The sequence below is a fragment of the Lissotriton vulgaris genome, chromosome 2_1, assembly GCF_964263255.1.
Source record: "Lissotriton vulgaris chromosome 2_1, aLisVul1.2, whole genome shotgun sequence".
Taxonomy (NCBI): domain Eukaryota; kingdom Metazoa; phylum Chordata; class Amphibia; order Caudata; family Salamandridae; genus Lissotriton; species Lissotriton vulgaris.
This window is the reverse complement of record NC_141687.1, coordinates 297,486,154-297,504,036: the sequence shown is the minus strand read 5'-3', so window position 1 is coordinate 297,504,036 and position 17,883 is coordinate 297,486,154. Positions and strand designations below refer to the sequence as shown.

The window sequence follows — 17,883 nt, the reverse complement described above, 5'->3', positions numbered from 1 at the left end:
GGGTTGAGTCAAAAATGGGAGGCGGACCTGGGAGAGGATATCCCAGAGAAAGCTTGGGGTGAGCTGGTGGAGAGGGCTTGGAAAAGCACCAGAAATGCGAGATTCCAATTGGTGCACTTTTACATATTACACAGGGCATACCTAACTTTGGAGAAAATTAATAAATACTTTGTGATCAATACTGCGGCCTGTCCACGGTGTAATGCAGATTTCAAGCACATGTTCTGGGACTGCCCAATATTGAGCACTTTCTGGAAGGAGGGAACAGCGATATTGGCTGAAGTCACTGACAGGGACACTGTGGCATCACTTAAATATTGCTTGTTGCACTGGTTCCCACACACGTCCAAAAATAAAGTCACAAGCAAATTTATAGACATGGGTCTGCTCCGCGCCAAAAGGTACATTACCATGCACTGGAAAGCAAAAGATGGTCCAAGTATAGCCAGGTGGAAGAGGTAATTCATTACGTGGGCGGAGTGTGAGGAAAAAATCAGATTACAAATTGCTCAAAGAACGGGGAGTGAGGAAACTTTAGATGCAGTCAGAGCATGGAAAGCTTTAGTTGCGGCACTCAAGGCCCCAGATGATGTTGAGGAGGAGGGCCCACTAGAAGCACCCCAGAGGGAATAGATTAGATCTCAGATTCCTGCCTTCCTTGACAGGGACTCAAATAGAGGATCTCTAGCAGTAGCGAGATGCAGTTACCATATGTGAGGTTTGATAGAAGTACCTCAGGTTTAATGTGCGACCTCAGTTGAAGGAAATGGGATTACAAGTTGGGGCTTCTCAGCCAGTGACACGCCTGAGGGGTGGGGACGGAGGGGGGCTGTTGTTGTGGGTTAAGGATCTTCAATCCAGAACAAGGACACATATGAACGCTTCAAATTGGACACTGCTGGAAGTTTGCTCAGGGAGTTGCCAGGAGAGTGGGGGAGTTATATGAGACTGGGAATGATCATTGCTGTTTTTTCCCCACCACTGTGTAAGGGTCATAGTGAATTGATAATTATGATCCTAATCAACGTACCACACGATGTATCGATACTGACTGGAACTTTATCCCAAATTCAATAAAGATTGTTTAAAAAAAAAATGAGAACATCAGTTTGCCAACACTTGCCCCTGCTGATGAAGATGATTTCTTCACACAATGCCTAAAACCTGAGCCTGTTCAATTACATGGGGCTATCTGTTGGGTGCTTTCGCATGAGTGGAAGGAGGTAGATGAAACCACTTTCTCCAGGATTTTGTCCAGGCACTATCAGATGGATACATTTGCCAATGACTTCCCGGCCATTGTTCAGGTGGATAACTTAATGGTTGACCTTTCCTTGCAGGTTACCATATTATCTGAGGATGCCTTATCTCAGGATCCCATTGATAAATAAGAGGAGACTGCTATCAATAGATCTTATGCTGCCACCTTTTCTCCGTAAGGGTAAATCTATATACCATCTATACTGTGCAATCTCTCCTCAAAGACTATCAATTCCCAGCGGGTCAGATAGACAAAGGGGTAGATTGTTCAGCAAGACCAGGACTCAGAATAATGAAGATTAGCAGTAAGAAACCAGCCACTAGCACCAGGAGCCATTGTGTGGTGGCACGCTTTTTAAATGATTGATACTTAACATGAAGCACATTCTAGGGTGGGTAGTGAGCTATGTGGTGGGGGAGTGCTTGGTCGAAAGGGTGTTGTACTTGCACCGGATGATGTTTGAAAATGTTTTTATGTTGTCCTTGAGCTAGGAGAGGATGTGGCTCAGAGCTGGGGATCCAGGTTTGAGTCTCGGCATCAGCGCAACATCTTGTGAGGCTGAGCCCATGGGCAGCGCCTGGATACTCTCATGGGTGATAAGCTTTGGTATATAAATCTACGATGACACGTCCAAGCAGCGAGCGTGTGCAGCGGGCATGACGCTGGTGTGCCAAAGGCAAGCCCGTTGGCGCCCATTACCAGAACCCCTGGCTGTTTTCGATCCCATCCTCTTAACAGACCTCAGATTACGGCATTGAGGAGAGGTGAGTGCTGCATGCCAAAAATGTGCTTTACAGAGGAGGGTTGGGAAGAGATCACATGTACTGATTGTGGTTTTCGGTTATCTAAATACCCAGTTAACATCTTTGTGGAGGAGAGTGGCAATACAGTGAGGAGGAGGAGGAACGATGAGAAGGCAAGGGCGGGAACGTCCTCTTCAGACCGGAGCAATGCTATTGACAGTGCCAACCATCTAAGCTGCAATGGATCAGATCCTTGAGCAAGCATAAATACCATGTAGAATGCCTGCTCCAGGTCTCTTTGCCGGATTTAGTTTTCCTGACAGAGACATGGACTAACCTGACCTCTGACCCGGACTGGAATAGTGCTCTTCCGGCAGGATACTCTGTGGTTAGTCAAGATAGGATTGGCAGTGTAGAAGGTGGGATAGAAATCATCCATCATGATCATTTGAAAGTGCATATAGAGTCCACAACACAGTTGACTGCGGAGGCAATGCGCTTTGCACTGAAAATTTGTACAGGCGCATCACGAGGGAAACCTTATCCCCCCCTATCGGGGTTGAGTCAAAATGGAATACTTCTTTATAGGCCGCAGGGCCCTAGAGCCCCTTTTTCTCAGGCGCTGCAGATTTTGCTAGAATCGTGTATAGATTCCAATTCACTCATTATTTTGGGTGATTTTAACTACCATTTGGAACTCAATAACAACCCGGAAACTAGCCGGCTGCTTGATAATCTGGTTTACAACAAAAGGTGGTGGGTCCCTACCATTTTGCGGGCCATACACCTGATGGCATTTTTGCCACTCATTTTGATGTTACACCCATCAACACGGTTCCCCTCCCATGGACTGATCACTCGGCGATCTACATCAATAGTCAGTTTTCACCACCGGTTCAGTCTGATATAAATAAACCAGCCAGCATTAAAATTAGACACTGGAATAAAATCCAAGGGGCTGAATTAGAGCAAGCCCTTAATAGCTGTCCTTCAATACAGGATCCGAATAACAATGAGGCGTCCTGCAAGTGTAATAACTGGATAGCCATGGCGGTAAACAGAGTGAACCCTGAGAAAGTCTTTAAACTAAGAAGAGTGCAGCCGTCATCGCCATGGTACGGTACAGAGTTGAAAAAGTTAAAAGTCACATGCAGGAAAGCTGAACATGCATGGAGAAGTGAATATAGCAGGGAGCATAAGATATCCTATGATAGAGCTCTACAACTGTATAAAGAAGCTATTATACAAGCAAAAAAGACCTACTACTTAACAAAAATAGAGTAGGCCAGCAACTCCACTAAGGAACTTTTTAAAACTATTCAAGTGCTATCAAGACCACGTCAGAACAAGCGATTTAATAAAGACTCCGCTTTATACACTAAAATTGCGATTTTTTTTTAAACTAAGATCCAAACGATCTATGATGACCTTCGGAATAACTGGCAGGTAAAAAACAACGGTCAAACTACCATAATAGAGGACGAGATGCCGCACTGTCAGATCAATACGTTCAGCACACTGTCTCCCACTGAAGTAAATAAACTCTTGCTATCTACTAAGTCAGGATCTCCGAGGGATTCGTGTCCACCTACTGTCATACATATGGTGTCTGGGGCTATAAGCAGAACACAGATTATCATCTCTGTATTACAACAGGCGGCGTCTCCTGCTGCGAGTTTCCATGCATGTCTGACTCACATCATGAGCTGGATGAGCAACAATTATCTGAAAATAAACACGGATATGACGGAGGTGATGGAGATTGATGGCGGTCCTTCCCTGTGGGACCCCACCTGGTGGCCGACAGAGGCTGGCATATGTCCAACACCATCCTCTAAAGTTAAAAACTTGGGGATCACAGTTGATGAGCAACTGAGCTTTTTGGCCCAGATCAATCGTGTAATCTCCACTTGTTTCTATATTCTGAAGCTAATTAGAAAGGTGTTTCCTTTTATTCTGCAGGAAAACAGTGGTAGTGTCCTTAGTCTTATCTCGTCTAGACTACTGTAATGCTCTATTAATAGGCATTGACAAGACACAGAAGACTAAATTACAGTCTATACAAAATGCTGCGGCGCAGCTATTATTGAACATTCCTAAAGGTCACCCCACATCTGATGCCATTAAGTCACTGAATAGGCTTCCAATACAGCAACGTCTAGAATTCAAGGCCTTATGTCTGGTTTATAAGACACTTTATGGCGGAGGGGATGCTGACCTTTGAAAAATCTTCCACTGGTACGATCCCACTAGAAGTCTTAGATCAGCTAATTCTGGTCTCATCTGTGCCACGAAAGTTCGTAGAGCCAGATGGGGTGGAAAGAGTCTATCTCACTGTGTAGTTAAGTTGTGGAACCAACTACCTATCACAGTGAGACTCCAACCAAACAGGACAGTGTTTAGGAAGCTAATAAAAACAAGGCTTTTCCCCAGGGCTTAAGGTGTCAGCTCTGCGAGCACTGGTCCTTCCTCTCTTTCACCCCAGCGCCAAGACGCCTCGGCATTCGTGAGTTATACAAATGTTATTCCTATCCTACAAACTTTAACTTACCAGAATAGTGCCTTTAGAGTGTATTAGGTAGCAGTGGATAGTAGTGTAACAGAGTAAAGATGATAGACGTTGAGTGCACTCAAATTACAGAGTCTGGCTGTTATAGGTTACTCTGCAGGTACCATGTCAGGATTATAATGATTGCCAAAAGACTTAATTCACCTTCTATGCAGTACACAGCAATTAGGACATCCACTCTGTAAATGTTGTGAGTTTGTAAGAGAGAGGACAGAGTTCTGCTTTGATCCTCTGTATTAGGGTCATACCTTAAGGTAGTTGTTGTTGTTGTCAAAATATTTTTAGTAATTCAGTGACCAATTTGAAACTGGTGAGGGAGTAAAAACTGCAGTGTTGTGCAGAATGAAAGGCTACAAGGATGTCATCTGTAGGTGGCAGATCTATATATTTATTGGTGTCTGTTCTCACTGTTGAGTGGCTTATTTTAGGTGGATAGGTGATTGTTAGAGAGGAGCAACACCTATATGTAACTGTTAACCATCTAGGAATATTATGAGGAGTCTATTCACGGGCAACAGAGGCAATGTTAAACCACTGGAGAATTAAGTTGAGTCCTATTCATGAAGTGGAGACGCGAGGCTCGAAGCAAGATGGGGGACTCTCGCAGGTAATGAATCGGAGGCGGCGCTCGGCGCGTGCACCTGAGCTACGAAGAAAGACGGTGGCTCACAGATTGCGGCAACAGGGGGTGCGACAATCCACCTGAAGGGAAGCCCTGAGATCTGATCTCGCCATCTTATGTCTCCGCCCGCTGTCTTAAGATGATCGCCTAAGGGCACAGGGCGCGCGTGTGGACCCCCGCTGAGTAAAGAAGCGGGTGCTTCTCTCAGAATGCTGGTCTTTAACCCGTGCCCCGAGCTTGCTAATTGCACAGAGGAGCTCCAGGCCCACAATGCCCGACCTTAATATGGCGCCGGTCAAGCAACTCCTTATTTGAATGCAGCCTCATGTCTGTGCTTCCTGCCCGGTGCCCTGTATATCTTCATAGAGCCCAGACCAAGTGTGCTAACTACAAGCCTGAGAGGGGCCTGGGAAAGAGAAGTTTGTGCAGCCAAGGCACTAATCGTTCTAAGAGCTACGCTGTGGGGCCCCTAACTTTAGTTCACAGGGGCAGGATCTCGTGCTCTCCCTGGGACGCACCACACAGCTTTTTATCCCTACACTGCAGAGAGGCCCCGGTCTGCCTATGCGCCCTGGTCCATATACCACCAAAGAAAGCACAATCTGCCAGAGTCTCCAGCTAATTCACCCCAGCAAACAAGGGGGCGGACAAAGAGGGGAGAGCTCAGCCCAGAGGAGACTTGGCGCTTACATGGGAGGACTTGATGGCATCACTAGGAGAATTCAAGAAGGAACTGCGGGACAACACCAAGGCTGATTTGGGGGCCTTGTTCGACACATTTAAAGCGGAAATGGGAGGAAATATTGGTGGCCCTGCAAATAGACGTAGACTCGATCGGAGCTCGCACCCTGGACCTCGATGCAAAATATCAGGAACTGGTTGACCGTGGGCAGCCTCTGGAGGACAATTCTGCTGACCAGCGTAATCAACTAAGGGCCACCATGCTCAGGTGTGAAGACCTCGTGAACCGCTCCCGGCAAGACAACATTCGGATGGGAGGCCTGGAAGAGGGCCCAGACTTGGAAGCATTTATGGTGGGGCTTTTCGCTGCAGTGTTGGGAGAGAGTGGCCCAGAGGTCTAGCTAGAGAGGGTGCATAGAGTGGGGAAGCAACCTTCAGAAGACTCCAGAAAGCCCAGGGACGTTTTAGCAAAACTCAGCTCCTGTTAGATTAAAGAATTGATTCTTCAGAAAGCATAAGTCCTCGATAAAGTAACATTTCAGAATGTGTCCTACTCCCTGCCCCTTCGCCAGCAGTTCAGGCCACAAAATAAAATACTGCTGGACTTATCCCTTTGGCCTGGCCTTCTCTATGGATAATAAGAACTTTCACTGCACTGAGCTGAAGGAAGCAGCACCCTTCTTTCCAAAGCAGACGACTGTAGCAGGGGGCACAAGAAGGAACTCACAGAGGGACGCGGAGAGAGACCTTGGCAGCAGCAGAAAAGAGGCCGCAAGAAAACTACAGGCTGATTCATACGGTGTCTCTCCCATTTGAAAAAGTCATGAACTGCTCGAGCAGTCTACCGAAGAACAGTGGCAATAAGAATCAAAAGGGGCTGACCCCATCCACAGTAGTCACTAATAATATCAGGATTAACGAAGGTTCCTGGGGGGTGGGAGGTGATGCCTTGATTAGTGGATAGGTAACGAACAATGGCTCATCCTAAAATCCCTCTATGAAGCTGTTAAGAGGGCCTTGGGAGAGAAAATGGGTCTGCCCCAGGAGACGCTCAAGTTGAGGTTCTCTTCTGAGATAGAGAGCCTCAGAGCTCGAAGTTGTGGTTCATATTTGTTTCAGTTGAGTATGTTTCTGTATCACGGTGCTCATAGATCTGATTATGAGGCTATGGTCATTGGGGGACAGGGGGAATCAGAAGTTCTCATGGGCGAATCCAAAGAGGCACAAGGGAGGGTCCCAGGCTGATTAATGGCAGATAACTGCCTATCTTGGAATGTGAGGGGTCTTAACTCCCCCAACAAGAGACACAGCATTTGGAAATTTCTGTTGGATCATCATGTTAAAATATCTGCCTTGCAGGAAACCTATCTTCAAAAAAGGGATAAGCAACGGCTGTAGCACAGGGCTTTCCCACAAGTCTTTCGCTCCACAGCACACATGAAGCACAACGGGGTGGCCATACTTTTCCACTCCTCCATCCCATTTCTCCTCCAGGCTTCCAAATCAGATAAAGCAGGGCGATTCCTTATGGTCAGGGGTGAGCTAAGAGGAAAGTCATGTACAATTGCTACGGTCTATGCACCCAATGTAGGGCAACAAGACTTCCTGGGGACATTTCTATGCACACTGGAGGGGTTCGCCATTGGCGAAATACTACTACTGGGAGATTTTAATTCAATATGGACCCGTCACTAGACACAACTCATCCGCACAGGGCATCAGGGGGATGTTCAGCAAAATGCTTAAAGCTTCTTTACAGGGGTTGGATCTCTTAAATGCGTTGACGGTCTTCACCCCTCGACGCAAGACTATTCTTTCTTCTCTCACTCTCACAGAACATATTCCAGAATTGACCATGCCTTCATTAGCCAGTCTCTGTTTCATACACTCCTCAGAGAGCCAGTTCCACCCGATTTGCCACTCAGACATTGCCCCTTTAGAGTTAGTCCCGGACTGGCCCACCCGTACACTAAACATGCTAGGTGGCATTTCCCCAACTTTCTCAGTAGGGATCGACTTTTTAGGGACGAACTGAGAAAGGCAATCACTGAGTTTTTTTACATTAACGATCCCGCACTGACTTCTCTTGCAAATAACTGGGACGCCTTCAAGGTGGTCATAAGGGAGAAATGCATTGAATTAGCCACCATGCTTAAAAACCAACGCAAGGGGGAGAGACTGCTTTTAGAAGGGGAGCTTATAAAAGTCGAAAATGCACACAAGGACAATCTCTCGATTCAGTCTCTACGGAAAGTCATGCAGCTAAAGGGGAAGTTGCAAGCTATTTACACTAATGGGGCGCAAAAAACTATCATGCGCCTGCAAGCCCGAAGTTACGAGGGGGAACACCAAGTAGGTGCCCTGCTGGCGCGTCAACTCAGAGCTAGGCAAGAAAAAGAATATATTACACATATAGTGGATAATGCTGGTGTCTCCTAGTGCAGTGAAGAGGGGAAAGCCAGAGCCTTTGAGAAATTCTACTGCTCCCTATATACCTCTGACCCTTTGTAAGCTTGAGATCAGCAGAGATACCTAGAGAAACTTGATCTGCCGCAGATACCAGCCTCCACGAACGATGACCTCAGCAGACCTATCTCTTGTGAGGGGGTGCAGAGGGCAATAGACACACTCAAATTGCAGAAGGCACTTGTACCAGATGGGTTGAATGCTCAATTCTATCGTACTTTTGCGCCGGAGCTGGTTCCCTCATTTAGTGACCCTGTTTAATGATAATGCGCTCCTGAACCTACAAGCCAAATTTTACTCTAAAATACTGGCCACTTGCCTAGAAAATGTAATGCCATCTCTCATTAAGTCAGATCAAGCAGGTTTAATTAAGGGCAGGCAGATCCATGATAATTTGAGGAGGGTGGTACACATTATCAAAAAAGTGCAGAAAAAAGGCATTCCAGCGGCTCTTCTTTCACTAGTTGCGTACACAAGGCCTTTGATCGGGTCAATTGGGCCTTTTTTACTCAAACAATGAGGCACTTTGGGTGCAATGAGACCTTTATAGGTATGGTGCGGGCCAACTATTACTCTACTAGGTGCCGGGTACTGGTGAACGGGGTGGCTTCGGAATCCTCTGGTCTCTCGCAGTGAACACCTACACAAGTTGGGAAATAAGGTGCATCTGTCCTGGGCAATGTGCCAAAGGTACATAAGCCGACCAGCCCGTCAACCATGGCGTGGATGTTGTGAGCGTATGTACCTTTGGCACATTGCCCAGGACAGATGCAGCTTATTTCCTAACTTGTGTAGGTTCCAGCGGTGTACCAACTGAACTACAGGATCACTGGTTCAGTATTATACACTGCTATTTGTTACTTTCACAAGTCTCTGTTATGTACTCACCTTTTGTAGTAGCTTTTCACTTGATCCTGATGAAGGCCAAGACACTTTTATAGGTCCCCAGGCCGAAACATGTTTTATTTATTTATTTATTTATTTATAGTATTTATAGAGCGCTCTGCAACCCTACAGGCATCCTGGCGCTGTGTACATATAGCTGAAACGCTGTGCATCAGGGGCAGAAGGGATCTCATTTGATTCTGGATAGTTAGATTTTAGGGAAAAGCCATGTTTTCACCTTTTTTCGGAAAGCAATCAGTTCATCTGTTTTCCTGATGTCAATAGGTAGTCTATTCCACAGATGAGCTGCCGCTATGCTGAAGGCTCTGCCACCATAGATGACTTTCCTAATCCTGGGTATACTAATGAGATTAGAAGAGGAGGATCAAAGGGACCGGGTGGGTTCATACCATTTAAATTTGTTTTGAAGTGGTCGGAGGCCCATCCCATGTACTGCCTTAAAGACAGTGCATAGGGATTTATCTAATGTGACTATCTCTAATCGGCTATCTCATTGTCTAATGTGACTATCTCTAATGTTGACAGTTGCATTACTAGCTTTCTGGTTTTAATCCTGGCCTGAGGTAGCTGAATAAAGCTTGCCATAGCTAACCTTGTAGCCAGTTTTAACTCACAATTCCCTCCAGCACTGCACCCCTTCCACTATACACACCAAGCTCACATAGGGTTTTAGAGTGACCCACTCTTCTATAAAACATCCCTGTTCTCCTCCTTCGCAGCGAGGGGGTTGTAGCCTGCGTTGAGACTAGGCTCTCAACGCGAGGTGGTACCCATATGATGAAGCATGACACATTTGGTGTGTCACGGGAATCGTCCTTAAAATGGAACTCCCTCCCCTAGCGTGGTTGTCACATTTCACATGCCCTTCAGACTGACGTTCCGGACCCGTAGGCTCTTTTTTTGATTGGTATTACGAGTGGGAGTTTGCCCATGCAGGTCTTTAAACCTTCTCTCTGACCCCTCTTGTGTGTATCTCCTAAAATATTATCCATTCTAGCTACCTGCTGCACCCCAATGATCCAAGAGATCTTTAACTGCTCAATAAAAACAGGCACTATTCCAACAGAGTAGAAGGCAGCATGCGTACGGTCCATATTTAAAAAAAGCAACGCTGGACCAAAACTCTCTCTGCAACTAATGCCCAATATCCTTGTTACCTCTTCTGGGCAAACAGCTCGAAGGCCTAATAAACAAACAGCTGGGATCCTATCTTGAACTCAACCATATCTTTGATCCCTCACAATCAGTCTTTCGCCCAGGGTACAGTACAGATACGGCGCTCCTGGGTGTGACTGATTCATTGAGACTGGGGGTGTTTGCAGGAAAGCCAGTTATACTGATATTATTCGATCTCTCTGCTGCCTTTGACACATCTCACATCCACAGCTCTAGGAAAGGCTGCAAGAAATTGGTACGTACGTACACACACGCACCGAACATTACAAAAAAGAATTTTTTTACCGGGCTGCATTTTGGGTGGTAGGACATACGTCTCTGTTATAAAGGAATGGACGAAAGGGAGATCCCGACATCTCCTCTTAGAGGCAAGCCTTGTGTGAGGTCATCCCGGGAGAGGAAGACTTTCCTTACCTCATCACATACTTGGATAAGGTTAGTGAGAGTTGTGGCCCCACCCCACTTTGTGACGAGCGTCACTGATGGACGCTAGGCCCTAAGAAATTCAGGACTTAGACTCAGACCTGGGTACTTTAGTTTTATCAGTGACACCCAGCCCTGTCATTGGTGGAGGTTCACATCAGACTTTGCCAGGCTGGGGGGTCATGTCCACCAGGCTGTGAAATGTTTTGCCTGGCTCAGGCAGCCATGCGAATGCGCATTTGCTGCTGCTCGGTCTAGATTGCATCTACCTTCAATGCAGCATGATACTCTGATTTTAAATGTAATGCCTTTCAATTTATTTTACTTCTTGTAGCTAAGCAGGGAGGAAAGGAACTTTGTATATCACTAATACATACATAAAAAAAAAAGAATGGTATGAATAAAAGAATGCATCACATCTCAAATCATTGATGTCAGTGTAATACTACAACCTCATAAAACATTCCAAAACCTCTTCTTCAACCAGTTCTCCTCTTGAAGCAGGTTCCAATATTTGCTCTAAGACCTCATCAAGTGTTGAGTGAGCTCTGCAAAAAGAATAAAAAAACAATCCATGACAAGAGTTTTAATTTTTATTTTCCTTACTGTTTTGTCCTAAAAAGATTTATTAACCTTCTTTTAAAAATTAATTTTTGAAAGGTCATATTCTTGTTTTGACTTCTTGTTTTACCCCCAGAAAAAGTAAGATTCTTCTTCTGACTTTGTTTTTGACTTATCATTGAAAACACAAATGCTTATTTTGGGGCTTTAGAAAGTGAGATTGAAACGTTCTGCAACATTGGTGTGAAATAACCATCCCTCCAGAAGGAAGATCCAGTGCACAATGCCAGCAGAATGGATCGGGGGCTGCTCACTTAGCCACAGAATAACAGGAAATGCCCTTCCTGAGGTTGTCTGTGTTAACCATGTGACCACAAAGAGATTTACAGACCACAGCCCTCACATAAACTCTACAGGATGTAATTTTATTTACGTAGGGGTTAATACCCCAGGCAAGGCATCAAAGCTCTTTTCAGTGAATAGCATGCTACTCCGTAACCCAAAAAGGATTAGTGTTGAATTAGTATAGGGGACTTAATTTGATTGGTGGGTATTTGAGCCTGTTAGTTGTATTGAAAAGGACAATGGAGGGATAGAAGAGGGAAGAGTCTAAAAAGTGTTTATTGGGAGATCATAGTGGCAGTAGGATGTTTGGGATGAGTGAAGCAGACACGGAGGAGGGAAGAGTCTCTAGAAATAGATTAGGGAGGTCCTAGTAGTAAAATGAGGTCTTGGTAAGTCTAAGGAGGGATACATGAGGGAAGAATTTAAAAAGGGTTGTTTGAGAGATCTTAGTAGTAAAATGAGGGTTGGAGTGTTGCAAGGAGGAATAGAAAAGGGAAAGGTCTAGAAAGGGTTATTTTGCAGAGCATAGGAGTAGAATACAGTTTGGGGTGAGTCCAAGCATGAAGGTAGAGGATATATTGAAAGAGGTAAAGGGTGAAACATAGGGTAGAGCATTGGAGAGATGCACATTCGTGTGGTTTTGGTTTTTTAAAACCGTAGGAGAAAATTAATAAATATATACATTCATAAGTGCATGGAAGATATACATGTATACGGAAGGTAATGTGTCATGATTTCAGTTGTATTTATTAACCTCAGACTTTCAAGTGTTGATGTACTTTAAGCTAATTTATTTGTGTGTTTGTTTTCCAATAATTCAAAAGTGAAGCAATTGTAGATAAATAGTTATGATCGAATTTCCATATTGTGATAGATAAATGGAGAACCATAAGTATCTAATCAAACACCTTTTGTGAAAACTATGCAGTGACCTCTAAACATGTTAAGCATAGAATAATATAACCATAAGTAATGTGTACATTTGTTAAGCAGACCTAGAGAATACCAATATATTTATGAACATAATTATTATACATGTATATTTACAAAAATATACACATATATACATACATATAATCAAATTAAATGCTTATATACAAAGGGATATTCTGTACATTTGTGTTTTAGTATGTTGGTTATGTAGGGAAGAGCCAACTCTTCAGTAGACTTCTGAAGGTAAGATAGTTATCCGTAGATCTTATGTTTAGAGGTAATCAATTCCATAGTTTGGCAGCTTGAGCAGAGAAGAATGTGCCACCTATAGTTTTTTTCTTGTATGGTGGGATTTTGAGGTAAGTTGTCGATCTGGAGTGGAGGTTCCTTTGTTGAATGTATCTAGTGATTTTATTCCTTGAAGACTCACAGGGAACCACTCATAACCATAAGATAAAGATGTGTGATTATATACACTTATTGTTAGGCATCTAATGAGGTAGACAATATTGAAATTGTAGATAACTCTTTCGCTACATGCAAACATCTGATAGGAGAAAATACATCAAGGAAGCTCTATTCAAACTAAAATCTACCAAAAGCATACTCAGTAAAAATACATTTGGGCTACAGTAGTCCAAACACCTCTGAAAGCCCAGGGACTTAATACAAGGTCCGTGTCCATGTGGTGCAGGAGTGCCCACCCTTTTAGGGCCTGCCCAACTCTTCAGGGGGTTAGATTCAAGCCACGGTCAAAGAATATCTGTGAGGTACAGGAGAATTATGGGCCCCTCATTACATTCTACAAGGGGGCCCATCATTTTGCGTTGCGCCACCGTGAAAGCCCTATGCTGTGCTTGAGAGCCTTGGCTATCTGTATCACAGGAGAAGTTAGTATCCTGCGTGCTTCTCGCCGTGCATGTCTTGGCCTCTGTGTACAGCAGCCATTGGTACCACTCAAGGATAAGTGTAATGGGTGGAATCAAGGTCACGTTTTAAAGCACCAAAGCTAGGATTCAGTCCCTTAAAGCATGATTCATTGGATGGAAAAATTACAATAACCAGTTTAAACAAGCAGAATGTAGCACATATAAAAAGAGGAAGTAACAAGGAGATATAAAGATATTTTTCATCGTCCCTGGGAAGGAGTATAATTGTGTTGCATTCCCAGATTTACCAATTCTGGTACATCTAGGAATGCATCAAAAAGCCGCCTCGCAGTGCCCTTTGGAATGCCTTCCTTGCTCACAGTAAGGCAACAAAGTGATTTACGCTGCATTGCTTTACTCCAGATTTATAGACCTACTCAGGGCCACGCAAAGTGGCCTTGCGTGGCTTCAAAAGATCATGATGAATAAAGTGAGTGAGTTTATTCCCTGCAATGAAGGGCCAGTGGCAGATCCTCTGACATTTCCTTCTGCATTTAGCTCTGGTGAAGGAATTCCTGGCAGCGGTCAGTTTGTGTACAGTATGTGGGGAGGCCACAATGCATGAACCCAATGAGGCAAATTTTTAAATGTTTCACCCAAAGCATGGCAGCAAGCGAAGTTGCTGCACTGTGTTGCATGAAAACAGAGAGAGCAGAAATGTGCCATATCTACTAAGATATGGAGCACTTCTCCCTCCTAGCCAGGGAGCACTGTGCAGGCAGTCTCTTGCGCCATGCATACCTTCCTGCACAAAAATAATACAAAGTTTAAATAACGAGGAGAACAAAAATTAATTCTCTTTGTTACGCCCTCCTCTCACAGGTATACTGATGAGACACAATCCCAGGTTTACATAACTTGAAAATTTGAAATTGCATCAAATTCACGGGTGGATGCACAGGAACACCCATGTTCCAACCCTGGAACACCTACCAGCTCGAAATGTAACTCAATGCAGCGCAAGCCACTGTATTGAGTTAGATTTCTAAACCAAGCCACACAAAGCGGTGCAATTTGTCCCATGCATGTCTTTGTAAATCTTACAGAAGCCTTTCTGTTTTCCTCGCATCACGGTTCATGAAGTTAGGACAAGGTGAAGGTTTAGTTAATCAGGGCCCCATTATTTAGGAACCATGAAAATATTTTTGTAATAGATGGGAAGAGTGCAACATTTTGCCTCCAACCGTGGACAGAAGGTCCCTGAATGAGTGAGCTCCCTCTATGGATAGACGGTGTCTCCTTATGATGTGAACCGTGTGACGTAAATGGAGTAGGTCAGAAAAACAAACCTGGTAAGGCCAGGTTGAGACATTGAATCTGCTTAACATTCTGGGTGGTTTCTGATGTTCTGCCTTCATTATCAGAACAGCCCGAGGAAAGGCAATAAGAAAATTCCACTGTGCCGCGTATCGTCAGATTGGCCCTAGGAAAATAGACTCCTTTACTGCAGCTTCAGGAAGAACAGATACTACAGGAAGTCAAAAGAACAATACGGTAGTGGAGGACCTAGGGGAAGTTTAAAGACTAAGCTCTGGGTACTATCCCCCAAAGGAACTAGTATACAACAAAAGTACCAGAGGGTCTAAGAAAATGTGCCCAAAAGTACAGAAAACTAACCAGGGGCCCTCTATTTCTCACAGGTTGTGTCACAGAAAGCTCTCCAAGGATAGGAAAAAATACCCATCAGTCACCATTCGGATCCGCCCTTCATCATTTGGGATTTTATCCGTACCACCCGTCAGAGATTATAAGTGCTCTACCTGGAGGTTAACCCGGTGGTAGGGGGTACCTTCCGTCGGTATAAGAGACGACAGTGTGGTATGCCACTTGATGTTGGTGAGTGGCTGTCAAAGTGGGACTGGGGTGTGCAGTGCAGAAAAGGTGTGGGGAGAAAAGAAACCAAGAAAAAAGTGTGTTTTAAAATTGGTTTAGAAAAAGCACTAGATAATAGTTTATTCCAGGTGTGCTTAACATACCAATGTTAAAAACAGTGCAACCGCAAGCTGTCCATTTATGTAGACAGCCTGTGGTAAGTGTGGTCAACTAGTTTCAGCAATAAGAGGACTATTGCGTCCTAGCTTTCATCAGGACCAGATTCGCAACAAGTACTACTGCACCAAAAGAGAAGTGAATAGAAATAAAACTTGACACCAAAGAAACATAAATAAGTGCACTCGGTCACCTGAATGCTCTGGGTGCCCTTACAGTCTGTGCATGTCACTGAAAAGACAAGAAAAATAGAGGAGGTATAGCTATCAATACAAAATGGGCCAAGCAGTAAAGCCATTGGTTATGGTTTCAACTGATACACAAAAGTGATATTGTTAGATAAAGCACCTTAAGGGTGCAAACATAGAGTAAATACATGTGGAGCGAAATTTCTGATGCCAAGTATCTTAGAGCTCTTACCTAAATCTGTAAGGCAGGCTAGCCTCACCCCACCTGGCAGAGGCTCAGGGAAAGATGAAGCACCGCTCTAAAAAACATGTAGGGCACATGTTAAAACATAAACTGCACAAAACAGAACAGGACTCCTCTCCCAATCCACAGCCGGGAACACATGGTCTTATTGACCTTCAGAAATGATGTTATTATCTAAGGAAAGACTCCATCTGAGTGAGGACCGGATGAGAAAGGGTTCACAGAAAGACAAACGAGCGCGAGGGCTCATCTTACCTGACCGTCGGTACTCCAAACCGGCGTCCTAGCCGTCTGGGGAGGTACCGACAGCCAGCGTATGGTCGTATATAAACCCTGCAGCCATTGGTTTTAACATCACATGGGACTTTCTATGGCGCCTATAATAAGATAAACCCACCTCAAATGTTAAACGCCCAATTGTTTACAAAACGGAGAAAGCGTCATGGTGTTGACATCAGTGGGCAGGCGGGGAGGTAGATTGTAGCCGTGTTGCTACTGGGCGCGCAATCGCGTTAGGCATTGTATTGCGTCTCCCGATTGGACGCCGGTCACGTGGGGCGTTGAACGCGTCTCTTGGTAGACTGTGATCGCGTCTTTCGATTGGACGCCGGTCACGTGGGGCGTTGCTCGTGTCTCTTGATAGGCTGTAATGCAGGCTAAGCTGCAATTCTATTCTCGGGTATGTCGTCACGTAGTCAAGGCGACGGGGGCAAACAAAGTAAAAACTAACAGCGTTTATTGAATGAAAAATAAAGCGCTGACAGGCAACAAATGAATGAAAGCGCAGAGATCTCACCTAATGGAGTATGTTTATAGACTTAGGGTCAGGAAGAAGACATTAATAAAACCTCAGAAAGGAAATTGATATGTGCTACCTGTAGCCTGGTTGTAAGGAAATCCACAGTATCCAGGGGAGAGAATAATGGGAATCATGCATATCTATCTCACTACTGTTGATCTGGAGCAATCAACCTCCACTGGTGGCCAGGACTACATAAATGAAAAGAAGCCTGGGAAGGCTAAGGTCTAATTAATGGAATCAGTTACAGTGAAGACCACGGGATGTCGTCGTTCAGACCTTCTTTATGGGTTTTCAGTTTAAGTACCCATCTTTGTCCTTTTTTCAATAGGTAGCTGGCTACATCTGATATGTGAGTGGGTATGAAAGGTTGTTCAAGAACCGTCCACTGAAATTCAGTGGCTAGATGTTTGGCTTCCAGAAAGTGGGCAGTGAGTTTAGTGGCTTGTCTCGCACACCGGATCGTGCTCTTGTGTTCAGATATACGTATGCGGACCTTGCGTGTGGTCATGCCCACATACCTGTAACCACAAGGACAAGTAATTAGGTATATCACATGGTCACTATTACAATTAGTGAACTTTACTTGCTTCCATGGTCTGGTGGTACCTATGTCTATTTCCAAAGTCTTCTTTGTCTGTGCACAAACCTGCAGGAAGTCACCTGGCTTTGGCAGGGTGTCACAAGGCCATGAAATTGGAGTTGAGACTTTTGGTTCGATTTATGACTTGACAGACTGTCAAGTCATAAATCGTTAGGGCAACAGGGTAAATTCGCAAAGTTTTAAGTTTGACGCACAGCTCCATCAAGATGACAGAGCCATTCGTCAAAAAAAATTTTTGAATTGAAAAAAATAAATACCGAAGCGCCATTATATTTTTGCCATTGAAGTTACCTCCCATTGCGAGGGAGCATCTTTAGTTTTTTATTGCCCCTCATCACCAGAGTTTGCCTGACAGTGACAGTCAGTAGAATACGGCAATATGTCCCCCATCTAAATTAGGTGTGCAGACATGTATCCAATTCTTTGACGGCACTTACTAAGTTG

At 44.5% G+C, this 17,883-nt stretch overlaps 1 protein-coding gene across 1 annotated transcript in view; it reads right to left on the bottom strand.

Moving 5' to 3' along the window:
- TEX14 (testis expressed 14, intercellular bridge forming factor) overlaps positions 1-17,883 on the bottom strand; it is a 1,917,691-nt gene that overhangs the window by 79,341 nt on the left and 1,820,467 nt on the right. Inside the window, exon 28 of the mRNA XM_086954052.1 lies at positions 11,300-11,395. Coding sequence (XP_086810178.1) covers positions 11,300-11,395 — 96 coding nt within the window. The remainder of the gene's footprint in view (positions 1-11,299; positions 11,396-17,883) is intronic.